The following is a 24,298-nucleotide window of genomic DNA, read 5'->3' on the forward strand; positions in this document are numbered from 1 at the left end:
AAAAACATTTTCTTACCCTACAAAAATAAATTGAACTGTATTTTAAGACAGTTAAATACTCTAACAAAAAAGGCTGTTAGAATTGTAAGTGTATGTATGTTCCTTAAGGTCCTTGTGTAATTGTAATGTGATATTGTACCCGCTAGCTGGATTGTCCATTGTTTATAATCTATATATACACTTGTTCCCTCGTGTACTTTTTGTATTGATTTGTCATTAATAAAACATTTTTTTTTTAAAAGTGTACTGAGATTTGACTATAATTATTCAGCAGTAATGTTGCCAATGATCGAGACAAATGAATTGTTCATATTGAAATAGTTGTCATAAATTTCACAGAACATTTGCCTGGACACTGCAGAGATGAAATGTAATTTAGAAAATTGTTTCCCCAGACTTGATTCCTTTGCTTTTAATGGATGAATATACAAATATATAACCTCTGACAGGGTTGAAAGAGTTGACAAAATACACTAAACAAAAATATAAAAACGCAACACGTAAAGTGTTGAGCCCCAAAATAATTTCTATATGCACAAAATTCTTATTTCTCTCAAATGTTGTGCTCAAATTTGTTTACATCTCTGTTAGTGAGTAATTTCCTTTGCCAAGATAATCCATCCACCTTACAGGTTGGGGATATCAAGAAGCTGGTGCACCTTGTGCTGGGGACAATAAAAGGCAGTTGTCTCACACAACACAATGCCATAGATGTTTCAAGTTGAGGGAATGTGCAATTGGCATGCTGACTGCAGGAACGTCCACCAGATCTGTTGCCAGAGGATTGAACGTTAATTTCTCTACCATAAGCTGCCTCCAACGTCATTTTAGAGAACTTGGCAGTACGGCCAATCAGCCTCACAACCACAGGCATGTTGTTGTGTGGGCAAGCAGTTTACTGATTTCAACATTATATGGACTATAACTCAGTCAAATCTGATAAACGCCACATGCAACAATATTTTTGTTCAGTATGTTAAATGCTTTCATTCATTGGATGTTACAGTACTTTGTGCCAATCATAAATATAGAATCTCAATCTAGATCTGTGGTGCCATTGTACTTTAATATATCTCTGACATGAGCATTGATACATCATTATTCTTGAAGTGTGTACAATTTGCTAATTTCCAAATGAACAGAATACTAATTTAGAAAATGTGCTTCTTATACAAAGGTTTAGACTCCCATAACAATATTTAGTGAAAACATGGCATTTTGCATATGCTCTTTTCAGCGTCGAGGCAGGCCAAATCTGTGAAGTGAAGAGCCACCGATGCTGCCAACCCTCTCTGCAAGAAAGTCCTTGGAAAACAATAGTATGCTCAAGAGCTGAAGATGTTAAAAGACAAAAACAATGCTTTCATTACCCCAGGACACAACGGGTGACTATCCCAGAAAAATAAAGAAGAGATCTTTGATTTAAGATGATCCATATTAGACTGTACCTGCTCTTTCTTGCTGTTGATGATGACCAGGTCTCCTTCTAGAGCCTGACAGTGCCCCCTGCTGGCTTCCCAAGTCGTGCTCTACTCAGAGAAGGTGTAGAACCCTCAAACTGGACTCTGGACCTCGAAGCCAGTTCCAAGGAATTTCTTAATTGTCTAATCGGGGACTGATTTAGACCTAGGACACCAGGTGGGTGCACATATTTATCAGGTACAACAGAAAACCGAACCTCGTAGGGTAAGAGTTGAATAGCCCTGGTGTTTTGTTCATTTTTTAAAATTTAACTAGGCAAGTCAGTTAAGAACAAATTCTTATTTTCAATGACGGCCTAGGAACAGTGGGTTAACTGCCTTGTTCAGGGGCAGAACGACAGATTTTTACCTTGTCAGCTTGGGGATTCGATCTTGCAACCTTTCGGTTACTAGTCCAACGCTCTAACCACTAGGCTACCTGGTGTAGACGCTGCCGAGGGCCTTCACCTCCCTGTTGGTCCTCAAAGGCTTGGAGTAACCCTGGATTGTAAAACTGTCATGGTCAAAACATATTGATACAACAGTAACTAAGATGGGGAGAGGTCTGTCCATAATAAAGAATTGCTCTGCCTTCTTAACAGCACTATCAACGAGGCAGGTCATACAGGCCCTAGTTTTGTCGCACCTGGACTACTGTTCAGTCGTGTGGTCAGGTGCAAGAAAGAGGGAACAGGGCGGCACAGCTGGCCCTTGGATGCACACAGAGGACTAACAATAATATGCATGTCAATCTGTCCTGGCACAAAGTGGAGGAGAGATTGACTTCATCACTACTTGTATTTGTGAGCGGTATTAACTTGAATGCACCAAGCTGTCTGTTTGAACTACTGGCACACAGCTCAGACACCCATTCATACCCCAAAAGACATGCCACCAGAGGTCTCTCCACAGTCCAAGTCCAGAACAGAATATGGCAGACGCACAGTACTACATAGAACCATGACTACATGGAACTCTATTCCTCATCAAGTAACTCATGCAAGCAGTAAAATTAGATTTAAAAAACAAACAAATACACCTTATGGAACAGCGGGGACTGTGAAGCAACACAAACACACACACACACGATAACATATGCACTATACACACACAAACATGGATTTTGTGTTGTAGATATGTGCTAGTGGAGTAGGGGCCTGAAGGGAACACACACTTATTAGTGTGTTGTGAATGTATTGTAATGTTTTTTTTAAATGTATAGATGCCTTAGTTTTGCTGGACCAGAGGAAGAGTAGGAAGAAGAGGGGAGGGGCCTATTTCTCAGAGCAAAAGAACAATACTATGGATGATGTGCAGATTATAACGTTCATTTCCCACAACCCTGCTCTTGTTGCTGAATGCATCGCCTTTGTTGCCGACTTTGTTTAAAATGTATAAAAATAGCTGTTCATTTCCCACAACCCTGCTCTTGTTGCTGAATGCATCGCCTTTGTTGCCGACTTTGTTTAAAATGTATAAAAATAGCTGTTTGTTTAGGTACCCAAATGAACACTAAGAAATAAATGAAATAATCTTACAGGACACAAGGGAGGGAGAAAACAAATAGACTTACCTTTGTCTGAGCAATTACTAACTGGTTTTATATCACACTCCACTGGCAGACTGCCAGGCATAGATTACTTCTCTGAACTGTCAAATACAACATTCAATTGCCCTTAAAATGATGTTCATTAAAGTGACTAGACCATAGTTGAGAGACATGGAGAGGAAACCAGTGATTGATAAGGCCTTCACGCTAGTCGGCAAAACATTACAACCCATTTTTGAATTTCATCCAATATATTCCATCTAAAACGGGTGACATTGTTTTACAGTTGGTCAACAGAAATAAGGCGTAGAGAATGGAGACAGCAACAGCATGTCTTCTTTGCTATCTGTACAATGCAAACAAAATATTAGGTGAAGTATAAATAACAAACGTGTATGACACGTGTAGGCACATACTGTACATCTTATACATGAATCCACCCAAGAGTCAAAGACAGGATGCTGGTTGCACTTCCTTCTACGTAGGCCCCCTGGTCTCTCTCTCTCGGGCCTGTTAATATCCATCTCCAGATTGTTACGCTATATGCTGAAGTCCACATCCATCCTTTTCATGATACTGATACAAGGACAACGGTTGGCTGGTGAGGAAGGTAGGATGCTTCATAACTGATCTAATCTAATCGGGATGTCAAGTTGCCAAACCAGTCTTATCTGAGAGTTGCAGGTTCAGTTTAATCTCAAGCCTAAACCAATAATCTTCAGAAAGATAGTGGTATAGTTGTCTGGGAACCATTCTCAGTAAGAACCTAAAACAGGAGGTCACGGTGGGTAAGGTAGTGATGAAAATAATGTGGCATAGCAAGGAGACAAGTTATAGTATACACAAGTTGGCCTCACAAATAATTAATAATATACAAAAGTTAAAGAATTTGTGGTTTTAGTGATTGGCTTGGGTGTATGCTGCACTATCACCACATAGCAAAAGACCGACAATTACTAAATAAAGTAAGATAGATGGCAAAGTCTTTAAAATCAGAGGAAATTATGCACATAGTGGTGGAATTGGAGTGTGTAGTGCCTTACAAATTGTATATCTCCATGAGAGGTCAATTAGATCACGTTTGTGCATGACACTAGGGACACAATTCTGTTTTGTTGATCAAATATGCACTAAACAAAAATAAACCCAACATGTAAAGTGTCCTGTTTCATGAGTTGAAATAAAATATCCCAGAAATGTTCCATAAGCACAAAAAAATGACTTCTCTCAAATGTGTTTACATTCCTGTTAGGGGGCATTTCTCCTTTGCCAAGATAATCCATCCAGCTAAGAGGTGTGGCATATCAAGAAGCCGATTAAACAACATGATCATTACACAGGTGCACCTTGCGCTGGGGACAAAAGGCCACTAAAATGTGCAGTATTGTCACACAATGCCACAGATGTCTCATTGGCATGCTGACTGCAGGAATGTCCACCAGAACTGTTGCCAGAGAATTGTATATTTATTTCTCTACCTTAAGCCTCCAATGTCGTTTTAGAGAATTTGGCAGTCTGACATCACCAGCCTCACAACTGCAGGCCACGTGTAATGGTATCGTGTGGGTGAGCGGTTTGGTGATGTCAGAGTGCCCCATGGTGGGGGTGGGGTTATGGTATGGGCAGGCATAAGCTACTGACAAAGAACACAAATGCATTTTATCGATGGCAATTTGAATGAACAAAAATACCATAAGATCCTGAGGCCCATTTTTTTTTTTTTTTAAGGTATCTGTGACCAACAGATGCATATCTGTATTCCCAGTCATGTGAAATCCATAGATTAGGGCCTACTGAATTTATTTACATTGACTGATTTTCTTATATGAACTGGAACTCAGTAATATCAATGAAATTGTTGCATGTTGCATTCATACTTTTGTTCAGTATACATCCATTTTGGAAACTGGTGCAGTGACTAGAAAGATGATTGTAGCCTGCAACCATTTGAGCCAACTCAAAAACATCTCTTAAGTTTAGTAAAGGGAGATATTCAAACCCACTTCCCACTTTATGTTAAATTCCTTTGAATGTTATAACCTTTATGTCTGCACTAAAATAACAAACTCAAACGGCTCATGGGAAATTATTTACAGAACAAATACAAGTATAACAAGAATCCAAATTAATTGTTTTGACTGATTTTGGAGTCACACCTCTTAAGTACCCCACAAAGGGGTGATGGGTAAGGCAGAAGTAACCCAGTGAATATCCTCATGATAAACTAAAGGATAGAAATCACCTGAGAGCAACCATTACAAAACCTCACAGCAACTTCTATATTTTATTTTGCACAAAAAAATCCCCCGCATCTTCACATTTGTTTTCCTGCATCATAAAACCACGAGACCCGTTTTTCATTTCGGTTTGCATCCCATCCAACACTCTACATAAAAACAAAAAGTTTACTTGGGGTGTTACCCAGCCCCCCTCCCTGGCCCAGGTCCCCAAAATCCTTGACAGTTTTGATTCTCAATTTCAGAGGTGTTATACCCACAAACAGTATCCAGTCCCTTCCGTGCCCCCTCTCAGCAGCCCCCACCCAACCATTCCCCTACTCCAGATATCTGCTCTCCCCGGCCGCAACGGAAAAAAAAAATGAAGTCCAAACTACTCCAAATTGTTAAGTTCTTGTTGACAGCTATTCCATTTAACGGTCATCGTTGTATTTTCTTCTGAACAGGGCTTTTCTGAATGGGTCACAGCAGTTAGTACAGATGGGACCAAAAAATATATTAATAAAAAAATACAAATATGAAGGACAAAACCCCTCAGTCAGCTGTGTACAGAGTCAACTCTAGAACGCATACAGTGAAGAAAATTGAGGGGTTGATAGTAAATCTGCAGGTTCAAGCCTCAATAGCGAGAGAAGAAAAAAAACTGACAGAAGCCCTTGTGTCCACTTTGGATATTAATTACCTTATTTTTTTTGTTTGTTTAGTTGTTCTTCCTTTTGAAATGTTTTTGATTTTTAGAGAGAAATCTAAACACTTTACTTTGGGGATGATGAGATGCGTTTCGAAAAAGCTCATCGCACACATGAAGAAAAAGAAAATGTTAGCATCGAGTGAGTATGTGTTAGTATAATTTTCCTGTCATGTTTGTCTTACTGTACATGTATGTTGTGTCGTTACGTGTGTGTTATATAGCGAATTGTGCAGTGTGTGTATAAGATATCTGGTACAATCATGACAGACTTCAGTTGGGATGGTAACTAAAATGGCTTAAGGTCCATGTGACGGGAGGGAGATAGAGCGTGGAGTGTGGAGAAGGACCAACCCCCCCGACTCCCTGCCTGGCAGCGGTAGTGCAGGTCAAAGTTCAAAAGTCAAGAAATAAAAATGGGCAGTGGGTTCTCTTTCCAGGAAGTCCATCGGTCCATCTGTCAGGTGGTCAGTGCGGTCTCCTGGCCTAACTGTGACGCCCAGGGGAAGGGGGGGGGGGGTGAAGAGGGATGTCACTGTAGTACTAAGCCAACCTGTGAACCATAGAAAAAGGAAGCTTATGATAGTTTCACCAGAAGTTAAAATGAGAACCCACATGATGACATCTGTGAGGCCTGTATACTTCTCTGCCTGGCTTAACTGCAATAGAAAGATAATTCCCTCCTTCATAACACTCCTTTTGTACCAGAAAAAAACAACTACAACCTAGGTATCACAACACACTGTTTCAGTATCATCGTATTACCATGAATCATTTATATCAATGTGAAAAAGAGTCATCACTCAAGAAACTGACTGAACTATCAGTAAATATGAACTATGGGCAGCATCATGACGCACCTTCTCTGATCCCATGCTAGGACACTTCCAATTGTACAGATAATACTGTAGATTCCCGTCTCCGATGCCAAACTTGAGCTTCTCCAGGAAAGTCTTATTCTCCATCAGGTCCAGTGCATTGAAAACGTCAAAGCCTTTCTGGATATTGACAATAGATATGGATGAGCGAGGGGGATATGGAGAGAGATGGGGGAAAGGGATTGAGTTAAAGATGAATTATTCACTGAGTATACAAAACACTTGCTCTTTCTACGACAGACTGACCAGATGAATGCTATGATCGCTTATTGATGTCCCTTGTTAAATCCACTTCAAATCGGTGTAGATGAAGGGGAGGAGACAGAGGATTTAAAGTTGAGACAACTAAGATATGGATTGTGTATGTGTGCCATTCAGAGGGTGAATGAGCAAGACAAAATATTTAAGTGCCTTTGAACGGGGTATGGTAGTAGGTAACATGCGCACCAGTGTGTGTCAAGAACTGCAATACAGCTGCATTTTTCACGCTCAACAGTTTCCCGTGTGTATTAAGCATGGGTCCACCACCCAAATGACATCCAACCAACTTGACACAACTGTGGGAAGTATTGGAGTCAACATGGGCCAGCATCCCTGTGGAACACATTCGACACCTTGTAGAGTCGATGGCCCGACAAATTGAGGCTGTTCTGAGAGCAAAGAAAGTGGGGGTGCAACTCAATATTAGGAAGTATTAGGAAGTAATATTAGGAAGTGTTCCTAATGTTTGGTTTACTCAGTGTAAACAGTCCATATTTGACCTGGTACCCAAATCCAACTCCCATTTGACCTCCGACCCCCAGCCGCCTGAACCAAGAGAACCAACTCACCGATTTGGCCAGAATGAGTGCGTCAGACATCAGGTCCAGCAGGGTGGTGGTGGTGTGCACGTTATAGAAGGAGTAGGCTGCCTTGAGGCTGCGGTGCACTGGATGGTTCATGATAGTAGAGGGGAGCGTGTAGAAGCTCAGGAAGTCCGTCACCTTGCCCCCAGAGGTCTGCCACAGGGAGGGAAGACACATCCTCCAACTTTACATTCACTCCCATTTTAGGTGTGTGTGAAATGCATTTTCAGAGCTCTGAAGGTGACATAAGGTGAACAATGTTGTATAGAGGTAGAAGAGTCTACAAAGTGTACCTGGATAGGTGTCCATATATGGTCATGTGTAACGGTCTCCTAAGTGTATACCATTTACTAGGTGTGTAAGGGTGTTGCAATGTGTAATGTTATGGGTGACTATGGTAGTGTACATTTTAACAGTGGTACTGACCACGACCAGGTAGGTGTCGATGATGTTCTCCTGGGGCAGCAGCCAGTGCTCCACCTCCTCGGGGCTCATGACCGGGGCCAGGTGGAACTGGCTCAGGTACTCCAGGAGCAGGCGATGCACCGCCGGAACATCCTTCCTGGTCATTGGCCGCAAGCCAGAGGTCTTTGGTGCCTGGAGAGAAGGAGACGGAAGGTCACGTTTACCTCTTTCAATGGAGAGTTTCACGTCAACACAATAGACATTTCAGATAGAGGCATCGGGTGACGGCTGGGCGGCCGGGTGTTGTGCAGAGGATAGCCTCTAGATGGCGCTTTGCTCACTGACTCACCTCATTCAGACGGTACAGCTTCATGGTGCGTTGCATAGTCATGTTCCGGCTCAGGTGAGAGAACTTCACCTCGATCAGCTTGCGTGGGTTCAGGGAGCGATGCCAGTACCTATACAGACGATAACACTTTTTGCTTACTTTGTTTTTACGAGCATATGAATTTGGTTGGATGGGCATCTGTCTGGTGTGCGTGTAGTGTGGTTGGTGTGTCTCTCAGTGACCCACCTGCAGGTGCCCACGGGTTTGGGCAGTACCACGCCAGCGGTGTAGACAGCCTGGAAGATACCCTTCAGGTTGACCCGTCTGGTGATCTCTCGGATCAGGACTGGCGCTACCCGCTTGGAGCGCAGCTTCTTGTGGACGCACAGGAAGTTGATCTCCACCATCTTCTTATCTCTAAATGGCAAAAGCAGTCTAAAGTGAGTAAGGCCTCCTCTTAATGTCCAACTTCTTACAGCAAATTAACACAGGAAATGATAATCAAGAAGAAAACATTACATTCCTATTGTTAGCTACATTAAAATACTACAGAGTTTGGGAGTAATAAAAGTGTGTGAACAAGAGCATGATGCATATTCACTGACTGGTCATAGATGCGAATGTTGGCAGGGATGGCACTGATGAAGCCCACCAGCTTCTGGTTGGAGTTCACCCTCACCCCACAATGCCACTGGGGCAGCCAGCCTGGGGGACGCAGAGCCCTGAGGGAGAGAGACGTTACAGGTCAGTTCCCAACTACGATAGAAAACACGAGGGCCAAATTTTTGCTGGTCAGAAAACAACTCCTGCCTTTTAAAGATAACACATTAACATGAGAGAGAGAGATATATTGAAAGAGATGTGTAGCTTAGTAATAAAGAATTACCAGAGCAGGAACTCTGGGGAGTAGTCGAAGCGGAACATGTTGTCATCATCCTCCACGTAGTTCTCATTGAGCAGAGTGTACAGCTCCTTCAGCTAAGAGGAGGAAGAGGAAGAGACTGAGCCACGACTGGAAGGTCTAGGGTTAAATTAAGTAGGGTAAAGTGGGGTCAGCTGATGGAATAACCACAACCAAAAGTGAAGTATTTTGATTGCCATCGCTATATTGTCTTTGGGACACTCAATCTGGGATGGAGGGGTTGCAGAGGAGCCTCCTCACCACAGCGGCGTCGCCCAGGTCCAAGGCGTCCCACGTGAAGCCTGGAGGAAGGCTGTAGGGCTCCTCCCGGATGTTGTCTTTGTCAGGCTCGATGGAACCATGCGATGTCACCATCTCCCCTAAGGTAAACAACAAAACGCAATGTAAGAGGATAATAGCAATCTGCATATTCAACGCAAATATACAAAGCATTATATATTTTATTTAACTAGGCAAGTCAGTTAAGAACAACGTTTTATTTTACAATGGCGGCCTACCCGGCCAAACCCTCCCCTAATCCCGACGACGCTGGCCAATTGTGCGCAGCCCTGTGACTCCCGATGACGGTCAGTTGCGATACAGCCCGGGATCGAACCAGGGTCTGTAGTAATGCCTCTAGCATTGAGATGCAGTGCCTTGGAGCGCAGCGCCACTTGGGAGCCATCATAGTAGGTTTAATCCAAAAACAAAGAGGCCAATTGGACTATTCATATCAAATCACTACTACTTTTAAGAAGGAAAAAAAATCACGTCTATTTTAACAATTCATTTATGTGACATTTCTACACAGAGTGAGTAATTATTTAAGAAACAAATCTTAGGTGAATTTTAACAATAAAAATACTGTCTAAATGTAATTAATCGACACTGAACATAAATAAACAAAACATGCAAAGTGTGGTCCCATGTTTCATGAGCTGAAATAAAATATCCCAGAAACGTTTCATATGCACAAAAAGCTTCTCGCCCTCTCAAATGTGCAAATGCTCTCTCAAATGTGCAGAAATAGGTTTTACATCCCCGTTATTGAGCATTTCTCCTTTGCCAAGATAATCCATCCACCTGACAGGTGTGGCATATCAATAAGCTGATAATCAGCATGATCATTACACAGGTGCACCTTGTGCTGGGGGACAATAAAAGGCCACTAAAATGTGCAGTTTTGTTACACAACACAATGCCACAAATGTCTCAAGTCGAGGGAGCGTACAATTGGCATGCTGACTGCAGGAATGTCCACCAGAGATGTTGCCAGAATAATCAATGTTAATTTGATTATCATAAGTAAAACGCAATGGTAGAAACCGATGCTATAGTTAAAGAATTTGGCAGTTCATTCAATCGGCCTCACAACCGCAGACCACGTGTAACCACGTCAGCCTAGGACATCCACATCTGTCCTCTTCACCTGCGGAATCATCCGAGACCACCACCCAGACAGCTGATGAAACTGTGGGTTTGAACAAATAATTTCTGCAAACTGTCAAACAGTCTCAGGGAAGCTCATCTGCGTGTTTGTCCTCCTCACCAGTGTCTTCACCTGACTACAGTTCGACATTGTAACCGACTTCAGTGGGGAAATGCTCACCTTCGATGGCCACTGGCAAGCTGGAGAAGTGTGCTCTTCACGGATTAATCCCGGTTTCAACTGAACCAAGCAGATGAGGTGTATGGCGTCATGTCGGCGAGCGATTTGCGGATGTCAACGTTGTGAACAGTGCCCCATGGTGGCAGTGGGATTATGGTATGAGCAGGCATAAAGCTACAGACAATGAACAATTGCATTTTAGTGATGGCAATTTGAATGCACAGAGATACCGTGACCCTGAGGTCCATTGTCATGCCATTCAGCCACCATCACATCATGTTGCAGCATGATAATGCACAGCCCATGTTGCAAGGATCTGTACACAATTCCTGGACGCTGAAAAGTGTCCCAATTCTTGCATGGCCTGCATACTCACCGGACATGTCACCCATTAAGCATGTTTGGGATGCTCTGGATCAACGTGTACGACAGTGTATTCCAGTTCCCGCCAAAATTCATCAACTTCGCAAAGCCATTGAAGAGGAGTGGGACACCATTCCACAGGCCAATCAACAGCCTGATCTCTATGCGAAGGAGATGTGGCACGGTACATGAGGCAAATTGCGGTCACACCAGATACTGACTGGTTCTGGTCCACACCCCTACTTTATTATTATTATTTTTTTTTAAAGGTATCTGTGACCAACAGAGGCATATCTGTATTCCCAGTCATGTGAAATCTGTAGATTAGGGCCTAATACATTTATTTCAATTGACTGATTTCCTTATATGAACTGTAACTCAAACATTTAGAAATTGTTGCATGTTGCATATATATACTTTTTTCAGTGTATGTAACATTGCTACACACAAGGATACACCATGACATTTTAAATTCTTAATTCAATAAAAACAACCTTTTCAATATGTCTTTTTTATGACGTGCGACCCATAAAATGACAACGTAGCCAACACGGGTTTCACACTTCTGTTATTATTGTCAGCCAATCAACGTGGCACTAGCTTCATGTGTAGCAAGCAACATGGAAGATTAGAGATCAATGCGAAATGGAATTCAAATTACAAAATTAAGTTAGCTAAATGACAAGGCAACACCGAGCAATCATCAGGTAGGTTGTTGTTGTTTATTCTGAATGTAGTTGTTGTAAACAAGGACAGGAAGTGCAGCAAAACAGACTCAATTAGCTTAGGTACAACGCATTAGAAAAGTATTCCGCCCCCTTGACTTTTTCCACATTTTGTTACGTTACAGCTTTATTCTAAAATGGATGAAATGGTTTTGTTTTTTTCATTAATCTACACATAATACCCCATAATGACAAAGCGAAAACAGGTTGAGAAATGTAGATTTTTTTTTATCCATTAGTATTCAGACCCTTTGCTATGCGACTCGAAATTGAGCTCTGGTGCATCCTGTTTCCATTGAGCAACTTGATTGGAGTCCACCTGTGGTAAATTCAATTGATTGGACATGATTTGGAAAGGAACACACCTGTCTATATAAGGTCCCACAGTTGACAGTGCATGTCAGAAAGAAAAAAAAACCATGAAGGAATTGTCCGTAGAGCTCCAAAACAGGATTGTGTCGAGGCACAGATTTGGGCAAGGGTACCAAAAACTGTCTGCAGCAGTGAAGGTCCCCAAGAGCACAGTGGTTAAATGCAAGAAATTTGGAACCACCAAGACTCTTCCTAGAGCTGGCCGCCCGGCCAAACTGAGCAATCGGTGGAGAAGGGCCTTGGTCATGGAGGTGACGTGACCAAGAACCCAATGGTTCTTGGTCACGGACAGAGCTACAGAGTTCCTCTGTGGAGATGGGAGAACCTTCCAGATGGACAACCATCCTTGCAGCACTCCACCAATCAGGCCTTTATGGTGGAGTGGCCAGACGGAAACCAAAGCCCATTTGGAGTTTGCTCTCAGACCATGAGAAATAACATTCTCTGGTCTGAAGAAACCAAGTTTGAATTCTTTGGCCTGAATGCCAAGTCTGGAGGAAACCTGGCACCATCCCTACAGGTGGTAGCAGCATCATGCTGTGGGGATGTTTTTCAGCTGCAGGGACTGGGAGACTAGTCAGGTTTGAGGGAAAGATGAACGGAGAAAAGTACAAAGAGACCCTTGATGAAAAACTGCTCCAGAGCGCTCAGGACCTGACTGATGCGAAGGTCCACCTTCCCAAAGGACAACACAGGAGTGGCTTCGGGACAAGTCTCTGAATGTCCTTGAGTGGCCCAGCCAGAGCCCGGACTTGAACCCGATCTAACATTTCTGGAGAGACCTGAAAATAGCCGTGCCGCTCCCCACTAAACCTGACAGAGCTTGGGAGGATCTGCAGAGAAGAATGGGAGAAACACCCCAAATACACGTGTGCCAAGATTGTAGTGTCATACCCAAGAAACTTTGAAGCTGTAATCGCTGCCAAAGGTGCTTCAACAAAGTACTATGTAAAGGGTCTGAATACTTATGTAAATGTGATTTCAATTTCTAAAAACCTGGTTTTGCTTCATCATTATGATGAGGGGGGAAAAGTATTTAATACATTTTAGAATAAGGCTGGAACATAACAAAATCTGAAAAAAGTCAAGAGGTCTGAATACTTTCCGAATGCACTGCAGCTAGCTAAGAGTTAGCTGGCTAACATAGCTAGCCTCTTCACATCGAATTGATGCAGTCAAGACAGGCACTACCAGATGGAAAGATAGATAACCTATGGCATCTACAAGTTTGTGTAACTAGGGCAAGTGTGTATGGGTACTGTCTCTCTCCTGTGTCAAACACACCGACCCCTGACTATCCGCCGCACTGCTGCATGCAAGCGGAGCGACACCTCTCTCCCAAGTCGTGCAGGCTGCGAAGCAAGCCAGGTCCCAACTTCAATCATTTATATATATTTTAATCTACATTATTTTGCCTATCTGGAAAAATGTCATGATATTACTCGAAAAGTGAAATTCCTTCAAATGCTCATCCATAGTGACTAGGGATTCATCTTTTCCTGAAAATCTACCAAGTTTCAACATCGGGAATAATTCATATTCATCCTGACTTCCGAACTTGTGACACGGTCTATCAAAAACAATCAACATATTCGGGTAAATAATGGAGAAAAAAAAAATCGGAGGTGCCCATTTAAAGCATTTAAATCCAAGATATGGTCACTCAGGGTTCTCCCAAAATAAGACTGTCGCTGCGCCACCATGTAAAGATTTCTAAGCGAGTGAAACTGATATTTAGTAATGATAAGAGTAACTGATCGTCAATGACATTATTTTGAATTGCGAATATACAGATAGCAAATCATGAATAACGGAGATAAAGAAAGGACATTGTTTAAAATATCAAGGTATCTTATCAGGGACCAACTCTGTTTAAAAAAAATATCCCTATCTGCTCTCATACCGTTTGCTGATCATGCGGGACAGGAGTCAGGATTTTGGGTTTCAGTGGGATTGGGATGATAGGACAATAGTCTCGGCTCTATAAGGGTACTATGTGAGTCAATAGATAAATAATAATAAACTTGATTTAGGCTACATTACTACAAGCTTAATGTTTCTGATCAGTGATAAATCAGCAAACTAATAAATGAGCTACCACTTCCACTTGTCCAGCCAGAGATCAAATATACATAGATACAGTGAAACAAAAGCATAGGGAGTAGAAGAGCAAAATGCACTTGTATAACTACGGTTTGTTTTCCTCTCTCTGCTCTTTTTCTAAGGACCAATGGCTGTTTCCTCGTCTCTTCACTCCACTTCCGCCCGCCTCTGCATTGTTCTCAACACCAGTTTAAATCAATATAGGCTACTGTTTTCTAGAAATCTGGCATTTTTTCGGGTTCATTTCATGTCTTATTTTTTTTTTTTAAACAATATTTTTTGAATTTTACCCCTTTTTCTCCCCAATTTCGTGGTATCCAATTGTTGTACTAACTCCCGTACGGGCTCGGGAGAGACGAAGGCTGAATGTCATGTGTCCTCCGATACACAAGGTCACCAGCCGTACTGCTTCTTAACACAGCGCGTACCCAACCCGGAAGCCAGCCGCACCAAGGCTGGCTACACCGTGCTCCATGGCACTGCGCCCGGCCCGCCACAGGAGTCGCTGGTGCGCGATGAGACAAGGAGATCCCTACCGACCAATCCCTCCCTAACCCGGACGACGCTAGGCCAATTGTGCGTCGCCCCACGGACCTCCCGGTCGCGGCCGGTTACGACAGAGCCTGGGCGCGAACCCAGGGACTCTGATGGCACAGCTGGCGCTGCAGTACCTTAACCACTGCGCCACCTGGGAGGCCGGTTCATTTCATTTCTGTGACGTCGGACCAGGGCTCGGGTTTTCAGCTCACTGAGCTTGGGTCGGACCAGGATCAAATTTTTAGTTCTGATGAAAAGTCTAAACTGCATTCGAGTCAGGCAGTGTATATTATGCACGAGTTTTGAATTTATGGCGACTTTGTGTGAAGTATATACGCTAGGTTCAAGGCTTCCATGAGACAACCTGTTTGGATGATGAGCAGATTGGCAAAAATAAAATAGCACGTGTATTTTGTGGAATTGCATTAGTGCGACTTTGGGGGAAAATGTTGTACAGTCCCGGGATCCCGGTTACCCGTGTTAATCCCTACTAGTCACTACAGTGAGGTTCTGGAGACATTTCGGTACCCTGCAAAATGTCATACCTAGCTTGGGGACGGGCTGTGTGTCCCAGAACTGGTAGCTGCGTCGGCTTGCCTCCTCCATGGTTTTGGCAGGGCCCTGGCCAACAGAGAACAGTTCAATGGCCTTTTGGATCTCCTGCAGCTTATCAGCAGGCAGCGAGTTCACCTGTGTAGAGAGAGAAAGAGAGTAATGTAGGGTTGAAAAGGAAACAAATTGCCAAATGTAAAACAATCTTCACAGACAATCAAAAACACACCCACTAATCTCCATTCAGTTTTGTAGAGGCCGTTTTCAAAAGTTACAGAACAATAAGTCAATGTCGGTCTTTCTCGAACTCCTCTCTCTCAAAGGAACACAAACCAAGCAAAACCATTTGCCCCAACACTCACTCATGTGGCCTACACACATGTACATACATCTACCTTGCCTAGCGGATCCTCCTCTGCAGGTTCTTTATTTGCCCCAGACTTCTTCTTCTTCTTTTTGTTTTTCTTCTTCTTGGCACCGCTGTCATCTCCCTGGCCCTTGTCACTACCACAGGACAAAAAAAAAACTCAAATGTAACTAAGACTTTCCATAGGCCAGGAGAATGCCACAACTGTTTCAGTCCTCTTCATTACCAACCTAGAATACCCAGTATCTTATAAGATATGTTGGAAACAAGCATGTGGTGACCTTTTGTCCCAAATACAGATAACTTAAAGTTTATCCCTAAGCTAGTTTAAAGTGGTTGGAGTTATTCCTCCATCCCCTGACCACCAAGACTCTAGAAGAGCCCCCACCCCGATGCCCATTTCCTGTGCAGGACAGGGAGACAGCAGTATACTTAAAAGAACAGGGGATGATCCCATTAGCGTCCAAGAGGGGAAGGAGGCTAGGGACTGGCCTGTATTTGTAACACCAGGACAGATGGTAAAATCACATGACCCCCGGGGGGAGTGAGTGTGGCTATGCTTGTCTGTGTGTGTATGAACGCGTGTGTATGAGGGATGTTAAGGGGACACTGACAGGAACAATAGACCAAGCATTCAATGGCTTATTCAACAGGCTTCCATTCCAGCAGTAGAGCCTAACTACCATCCAGAACCATTCAACCTTTCATTTAGCGAACTAATGTTAGCTATCAAATATTCATGTTAACTTATTTGGCTACCTAGCAGGGTTCCAGATGCTCGCATACACGCTGACATCAAGCCACACAAGGGCTGTAATCCATACCCAGTTTAAATAGGTTGTTGTTGATTGTTGGCAGAACCAATAGCTTCAATGCAACCAAGAGAGTTTTGAGCATGGTTGCCTCCCAGCTAAACAAATAGCTACATGTCTCTATATGGTTAGGTCAACCCCGCAATTTACAGAAGGAATCTTAAGAGCAGTTACTTATATTTTCTTCTGGCAAAATAACGCTCTAGAGCTCTAGAAAGATGCCTGTGTTTCCGACTTGGAATTCCAAGATGGATGACTGTTCAAAATATTTTTCCCCAGTCGGAGCTCGTTTCCAAATGTCATACCCCCCCAAGTTCCCAGTTGTCTTGAATGCACTGAAGTCTGAGATTTCCAGCATCAAATGTATCCCTCATGTCAGACAGCTGTCACCTAGCTTAACTTGGTCATTCCAAATATGTGGTGCTTTTTGGACCTCATAACTTTTGGGGGAAAAAAACAGTATATTTTTTTCTGTGCATTCTATCAGAAAAATATTTTGTTGTCAAACTCAGGCACTTATTTGTTGGGGTGCATTTTCCAACTAACAGAGTGGAACCTAACTGGGTGGAAATTTGGAAGACAAATTAGCCATAGCTCTCTGAGTGAGCAAGATTGAGCTAGTATAATGGTGAACACTTGAACAGGATTTTAACTTCTCTATCAAACATATGAAAAGTGGTTAATTTTCTCTATAACTTACGCCATACCCAAACCGGACGCACACAAATGTATTTTGTCCCCCCACACCAAACGCGATCACGACACGCAGGTTGAAATATCAAAAACTCTGAACTGAGTTATATTAATCTAGGGACAGGTTGAAAAGCATAACACATTTATGGCAATTTAGCCAGCTAGCCTGCAGTTGCTAGCTAATTTGTCATATTTAGCTAGCTTGCTGTTGCTAGCTAATTTGTCATAGGGTATAACCGTTGTTATTTTACCTGAAATGCCCAAGGTCCTCTACTCCGACAATTAATCCACAAATAAAACTGTCAACCAAATCATTTCTAGTCATCTCTCCTCCTTCCAGGCTTTATCTTCTTTGGACTTTATATGGCATCTTTAGATTGGCATCTAACTTTCATAATAAAAGGTGGATTACCACGTCCGACAGACGTCAGTTCATCTTTCAATCACCCAAGTAGGTATAACCAATGAGGCGATGGCACATGGGTATCTGCTTCTATAAACCAATGAGGAGATGGGAGAGGCAGGACTTGCACCGCGTTCAGCGTCACAAATAGAACCAACTTATATTTTAGCGCCTGGCAACGCAGACGCTGGTTGGCGCACGCGAGCAGTGTGGGTGCAATGATTGAATAACATGTATGTGTATATTTATTTTGCAATGCGAGCAGTGTGGTCAGCATGTGTGGTCGTCTGACACACTAAAAGATCGGAAAGCTGCCACGGCCATCCCCCTCTTCAAAAGGGATAGAGACTAGACCCAAACTGTTAGACCTATATCCATCCTGCCCTGCCTTTCTAAGTCTTGGAAAGCCAAGTTAAACAGATCACCGACCATTTCGAAACCCACCGTACCTTCTCCACTATGCAATCTGGTTTTCCGAGCTGGTCATAGGTGCACCTCAGCCACGTTCAAGGTCCTAAATGATAACATAACCGCCATTGATAAAAGACAGTACTGTGCAGCCGTCTTCATCGACTGGGCCAAGGCTTTCAACTGTCAATCACCGCATTCTTATCTGCAGACTCAATAGCATTGGTTTCTCAAATGACTACCTCACCTGGTTCCCCAACTACTTCTCAGACAGAGTTCAGTGTGTGAAATCGAAGGGCCTGTATTCCCGGACCTCTGGCAGTCTCTATGGGGGTGCCACAGGATTCAATTCTCGAGACGACGACTCTTTTCTCTGTATACAGTTGAAGTCGGAAGTTTACATACACCTTAGCCAAATACATTTAAACTCAGTTTTTCACAATTCCTGACATTTAATCCTAGTGAAAATTCCCCGTCTTAGGTCAGTTAGGATCACCACTTTATTTTAAGAATGTGAAATGTCAAAATAATAGAGAACTATTTAGTTCAGCTTTAATTTTTCATCACATTCCCAGTGGGTCAGAAGTTTACATACACTCAATTAGTATTTGGTAGCATTGCCTTTAAATTGTTCAACTTGGGTCAAACGTTTCGAGTAGCCTTCCACGAGCTTACCACAATAAGTTGGGTGAATTTTGGCCCATTCCTCCTGACAGAGCTGGTGTAACTGAGTCAGGTTTGTAGGCCTTCTTGCTCGCACACGCTTTTCCAGTTCTGCCCACACATGTTCTATAGGATTGAGGTCAGGGCTTTGTGATGGCCACTCCAATACCTTGACTTTGTTGTCCTTAAGCCATTTTGCCACAACTTTGTAAGTATGCTTGGGGTCATTGTCCATTTTCTGAGGTCTTGGCTGATTTCTTTTGATTTTCCCATGATGTCAAGGAAAGCGGCACCAAGTTTGACGGTAGGCCTTGAAAAACATTGACAGGTACACCTCCAATTGACTCAAATTATGTAAATTAGCCTATCAGAAGCTTCTAAAGCCATGACCACATTTTCTGGAATATTCCAAGCTGTTTAAAGGCACAGTCAACTTAGTGTATGTAAACTTCTGACCCACTGGAATTGTGATACAGTGAATTATAAGTGAAATAATCTGTCTGTAAACAATTGTTGGAAAAATTACTTGTGTCATGGACACAGTAGATGTCCTAACCGACTTGCCAAAACTATAGTCTGTTAATAAGACATTTGTGGAGTGGTTGAAAAACAAGTTTTAATGACTCCAACCTAAGTGTATGTAAACTTCCGACTTCAACTGTATATCAATGATGTTGCTCTGGCTGCTGGTGATTCTCTGATCCACCTCTACGCAGACGACACCATTCTGTATACGTCTGGCCCTCTTTTGGACACTGTTAAAAAACCTCCAAACGAGTTTCAACGCCAAACACTCTTTCCGTGGCCTCCAACTGCTCCTAAATGCTAGTAAAACTAAATGCATGCTCTTCAACAGATTGCTGCCCACACCCACCCGCCCGACTAGCATCACGACTCTGAATGGTTCTGACTTAGAATATGTGGAAACTCTCCTTCCAGACTCACATTAAGCATCTCCAATCCAAAATTAAATCTGTAATCGGCTTCCTATTTCGCAACAAAGGATCCTTCACTCATGCTGACAAACATACCCTCGTAAAACTGACTATCCAACCGATCCTTGACTTTGGCGATGTCATTTACAAAATATCCTCCAGCACTCTACTCAGCAAATTGGATGTAGTCTATCACAGTGCCATCCGTTTTGACACCAAAGCCCCGTATACTACCCACCACTGCGACCTGTATGCTCTCGTTGGCTGGCCCTCGCTACATATTCGTCACCAAACCCACTGGCTCCAGGTCATCTATAAGTCTTTGCTAGGTAAAGCCCCGCCTTATCTCGGTCACCATAGCAACACCTACCCGTAGCACGGGCTCCAGCAGGTATATTTCACTGGTCATCCCCAAAGCCAACACCTCCTTTGGCTGCCTTTCCTTACAGTTCTCTGCTGCCAATGACTGGAATGAATTGCAAAAATCACTTTAGCTGGAGACATATCTCTCACTAACTTTAAGCATCAGCTGTCAGAGCAGCTTACCGATCACTGCACCTGTACACAGCCCATTTGTAAATAGCCCACCCAACTACCTCATCCCCATATTGTTATTTACTTTTTTTGCACCCCAGTATCTCTACTTGCACATCTATCACTCTAAACTGTAATAATTTCTCCACTATGGCCCATTTATTGCCTTACCACCCTAATCTTACTACATTTGCACACACTGTACATAGATTTTTCTATTGTGTTATTGACTGTACGTTTGTTTATCCCATGTGTAACTGTTGTTGTTTTTGTCGCACTGCTTTACTTTATATTGGCCAGGTCGCAGTTGAAATTAGAACTTGTTCTCAACTGGCCTACCTGGTTAAATAAAATATATATTTTTTAAATGTAACAGGGTGGAAATGGGAAATACAGACTAACAACATGAAACATGAAAAAATAGATACAAATGTGTGTTTATATTGTTGTGCCTTTGCACCAGTTTTCCCACCAAAGAAATGATGCAACTTCCTGAATGTGATGTCATTTTAGAAAGGGGTTGTTTTCTTTAAATGGAGAATTACAACAGACTAACAGGGTGGAAAGTGATATCAAGGACACAAAGAAAAATCTTAAATAAATACAATAACCATAAAAAAATAAAAAGGTTATTGACATGAGAATTTAACTAGGGCTATAAAATAATTAAGATTTAAAATATTATTATAAGGCTTATATTTGTCATGTAAGTTGATGAATAATGTTCAAAATTAATAAAATTCCCTTTCAAATGACATAGTTCTGTGTTAAGGTAAAGCACCTGACCTTATATTGAAAGCTTTTTGGAATTCACATTTTACACTAAATAAGTGACATTTCCTGGGGATAGAAAAGGCACCGCATGGTAGGAATGAGCCAACTATGCTAAAGCATTTAGCACCTATCATGCTGGTGTTACTGTGATGAAAAGACAAGACGATGCATCATTATTTACCTGAATATATTTGTTATTTTTGACAGACAGCGTCAAAAGTTCGGGAGTCAGCTAACTAACAAGTAAACGTCGTAAAAAAAGCATAGCTGGCTAGCTAGTTAGCTAACGTTATCAGTTTCGCATTTGACTTAAGACGTATTTAACATTTGGGCGCTGTTCTCTATTCGAAATCAAGTGTTCCAATTTAATATTGTACTACAATCTGATTTGTGTTGGTCTTCACCGCATAATTGTATGTAATTGATCATAATATGGTTAAATTTCTTGTACAGTGACCAATTGTAGTTAGCTAACGTCATGCCTCGCGATAAAAGCAAAAGGAGGAACAGCATGAAACCCTGCCCATAACAGGAAAATAACCAATTTAGATCAAATCAGAGCGAAAAGCAGGCAATAAGTAACGTTAAACCGTTATCACCAATCATCCAAAAGAAAGTGGGAGGGATTAGTTGAATTGGGTTTGCTCAAGCCCAGCTGAGTTTAGCTTGCATCGTATCTTTAAAACGAGCGCAATAGCATGACACGTTTTCTATAGTGCTAAAAATAAGTGTGCACCCTTACCCATCATCAAAGTGATGCTCTTCATTTTCGCAATCACTGCAATGTCCATGGTCTTCTTCTACCTCCTCTTCTTTCTCCGGCTTCGGTGCTGTCTCATTCTCATCCGCCATCTTTAACCAGGAAGTGAAAAACCACCGCGTGCATTCAACGCCTCAAAACAACCTGCGATACTATTGGCCGACTGTTGTGGTGCATTCTGGTTCCTGTAGTTATTAATGTGACAGGTTGTGAAATTGAAATATTTTTTATCAGCACTTTCGAAGCAGGCAAATGGATGCATAAGGCTACGTAATGAACATGTCCCTAAACAAGACTGAACCTCAGTTGTCTATTAAACAATGTCACGTAGTTGTGACTCACCCAATGGTTTATATATACACTAGATGACCACTCAGATGTGAGCTATAAATTTAAAAAACAATTTAATAAAACAATTTTCCTTAAAGTATTGTTTTTAGAAATGACTAATTTTACTGTTTCCACTACAACAACAAAATGCTTAAATACATGTAATTTGGTCCTTAAAATATTTAATTGTTAAAATGTAGAATTACATTCATTCCTAGTGAGGACTGCTCCTTCTGGGGAGTACCAATATGGCCAATATGAGATCAGCGATCCAGGGTTTAGATACATCATTAGACTCACCTGTGTTGATATGTTCCATCCATAGACAGTATGGGGGAACCAGAAAATCTTGTCACCTGGGTAAAATCATATGATGCCAGTGGTGTATTGAACCTAAGTAAAAATACTTTAATGCGCTACTTAAGAAGAGTTTTGCGGTATCTGTACTTCACTTTTTATATTTTTGAGAACTTGTACTTTTACATTCCTAAAGAAATATTTCACTTTTTACTGACAACTGAAAGTACTCATTACATTTTGAATGCTTAGCAGAACAGGAAAAGTGTGAAATGTACGCACGTGGTCATCCCTACTGCCTATGTTCTGGTTGGGCCTCCCACTCCTCTTTCTATTTTGGTTAGAGCCAGTTTGCGCTGTTCTGTGAAGGGAGTAGTACACTGCGTTGAATGTGATCTTCAGTGATGGTTGTTGATAATGGGCCTCTATATGTAGATTTTCCATTAAAAATCAGCCGTTTCCAGCTACAATAGTCATTTACAACATTAACAATGTCTACACTGTATTTCTGATCAAATTTATGTTCTTTTAATCGACAAAAAAGTGCTTTTCTTTCAAAAACAAGGACATTTCTATGTGACCCCAAACTTAGGAACGGTAGTGTATATGACTCATTTATATATGGCAGAAGGAGACTCTGTGTGTGTTGTGTGTCAGTATGCTGTGCATACCATCTCCTACTTCACTTCCCTCAAAAATAAATCAGTTTTCTCACACAGGCACCATTCAAGCACTAAAACATTGAAATAGTATGCCAAAATTGAAACAGAAGGGCACAATGGGGTTAAAATAGTTTTTATAAAAACTGAACATGCTTCTCTAGGGTTTCACACTTAGTGTTAAAATAATATTGCTCTCTTCTCATTCAGTATAATACAAACCAGTTTGTGAGATGAATGAAGCAAACAGCCAAATAAATACTGTGCTAATGTCACTTACTATACTAATGTAAATGATAATATTTCCCCTGAAGCTCAGGGGAATTATTTGTTTCTATAGTACTATAATGATACACCATCTTCAAAGTTTGGATGTAAGTGCTTTTTGTTGTTAAATGGACTGGGAGACCTTTCTGATTTGGTGGCTGGATTTAACACTGACCCATATGAATCTGATACCCACAGATATGTCACAACAAAGTACAAAATTGAAGAGACATTAAGGTAAACAGGTCTTAGCAACTATAAGAAAGAATACTAACAGCTCTTTCCATTGAAATAAGGCAAATGCAGTATTTTTAAACTGTCAAAACCATTTGCCGTTTTTCAAAATTAAAGTGACTTGAATTTAAATTGAGAGGACCAGAGGAAAGAATACAAATAACAAAGTCTAGTAACAATACATTATACTAGTGCATTGTGGATTACTGCTTCGTGATGAAAACTGACGTTGGAAATTCATGAAAGCTAATACTTCAATTTCATGTATGCAACATAATCATGGTCAATTGCATTTGTCTTGGTTTGACCCTCTGTGACTTTGATGCTGTTTTAATTTAGCTAAAGGAAGGTAGTGTCAGAGAAAGTACATACAGTATGCAAATGAATTCATTTTACTGAGATAATTAAGATTAGAATACTGTAACTACATTAGAATATAACATTTTACAACAAAGTCAAATATAATCTAAAAACTCCTATCAGAAATCGCACACTGAAAGAAGTGTGTTTCATCAATTGCAACAAACAGAATTTGTTGCAAACACATTACAAAAACATGAAGTGTTGAAATGTATTCATTCTGTCACTAAGATTAGGCATTCATTCAGTA

General features: G+C 41.7%; 2 protein-coding genes across 6 annotated transcripts in view; both read right to left on the reverse strand.

The window, feature by feature from the left end:
• Positions 1-5,274: 5,274 nt before the first annotated feature.
• Positions 5,275-22,026, reverse strand: LOC139364630 (glycylpeptide N-tetradecanoyltransferase 1-like). Of its 4 annotated transcripts, none has more exons than XM_071101535.1 (12): positions 21,884-22,026; positions 15,948-16,056; positions 15,546-15,690; positions 9,553-9,671; positions 9,277-9,368; positions 8,996-9,112; positions 8,637-8,807; positions 8,412-8,520; positions 8,084-8,254; positions 7,643-7,810; positions 6,795-6,932; positions 5,275-6,487 (listed from the first exon to the last, which is right to left on the reverse strand). In XM_071101535.1, exons 1-12 carry the CDS (start codon positions 21,991-21,993, stop codon positions 6,467-6,469), a joined length of 1,470 nt encoding a protein of 489 aa, XP_070957636.1. In that variant the 5' UTR covers positions 21,994-22,026; the 3' UTR covers positions 5,275-6,466. The 4 variants fall into 4 exon arrangements, with proteins under 4 accessions (XP_070957636.1, XP_070957634.1, XP_070957635.1 ...); XM_071101533.1 differs by having other exon boundaries at positions 15,942-16,056; XM_071101534.1 differs by having other exon boundaries at positions 15,948-16,059; positions 21,884-21,993.
• Positions 22,027-22,396: 370 nt separating this feature from the next.
• Positions 22,397-24,298, reverse strand: part of LOC139364631 (1-phosphatidylinositol 4,5-bisphosphate phosphodiesterase delta-3-A-like) — a 30,411-nt gene continuing 28,509 nt past the window's right edge. Inside the window, exon 15 of one of the 2 annotated variants that reach the window (XM_071101536.1) lies at positions 22,397-24,298. This exon is cut by the window's right edge and continues 952 nt beyond it. The gene's annotated coding sequence lies outside the window, so the exon portion shown is untranslated. The other variant, XM_071101537.1, reaches the window with a different exon arrangement.

The sequence above is a fragment of the Oncorhynchus clarkii genome, chromosome 13 (genome assembly GCF_045791955.1).
Source record: "Oncorhynchus clarkii lewisi isolate Uvic-CL-2024 chromosome 13, UVic_Ocla_1.0, whole genome shotgun sequence".
Lineage (NCBI taxonomy): Eukaryota > Metazoa > Chordata > Actinopteri > Salmoniformes > Salmonidae > Oncorhynchus > Oncorhynchus clarkii.

Bases quoted from the DNA above. Each gene is read 5' to 3' on its own strand.
- LOC139364630 (XM_071101531.1), bottom strand. From the start codon at position 21,993: ATGGCGGATGAGAATGAGACAGCACCGAAGCCGGAGAAAGAAGAGGAG. The intron at 9,672-15,545 runs GTATGACATTTT...TGTTTACCTTAG, and splicing joins ACAGCCCGTCCCCAAGCTAG to GGGAGATGGTGACATCGCAT. The intron at 8,808-8,995 runs GTCAGTGAATAT...TTTGCCATTTAG, and splicing joins AACATTCGCATCTATGACCA to AGATAAGAAGATGGTGGAGA.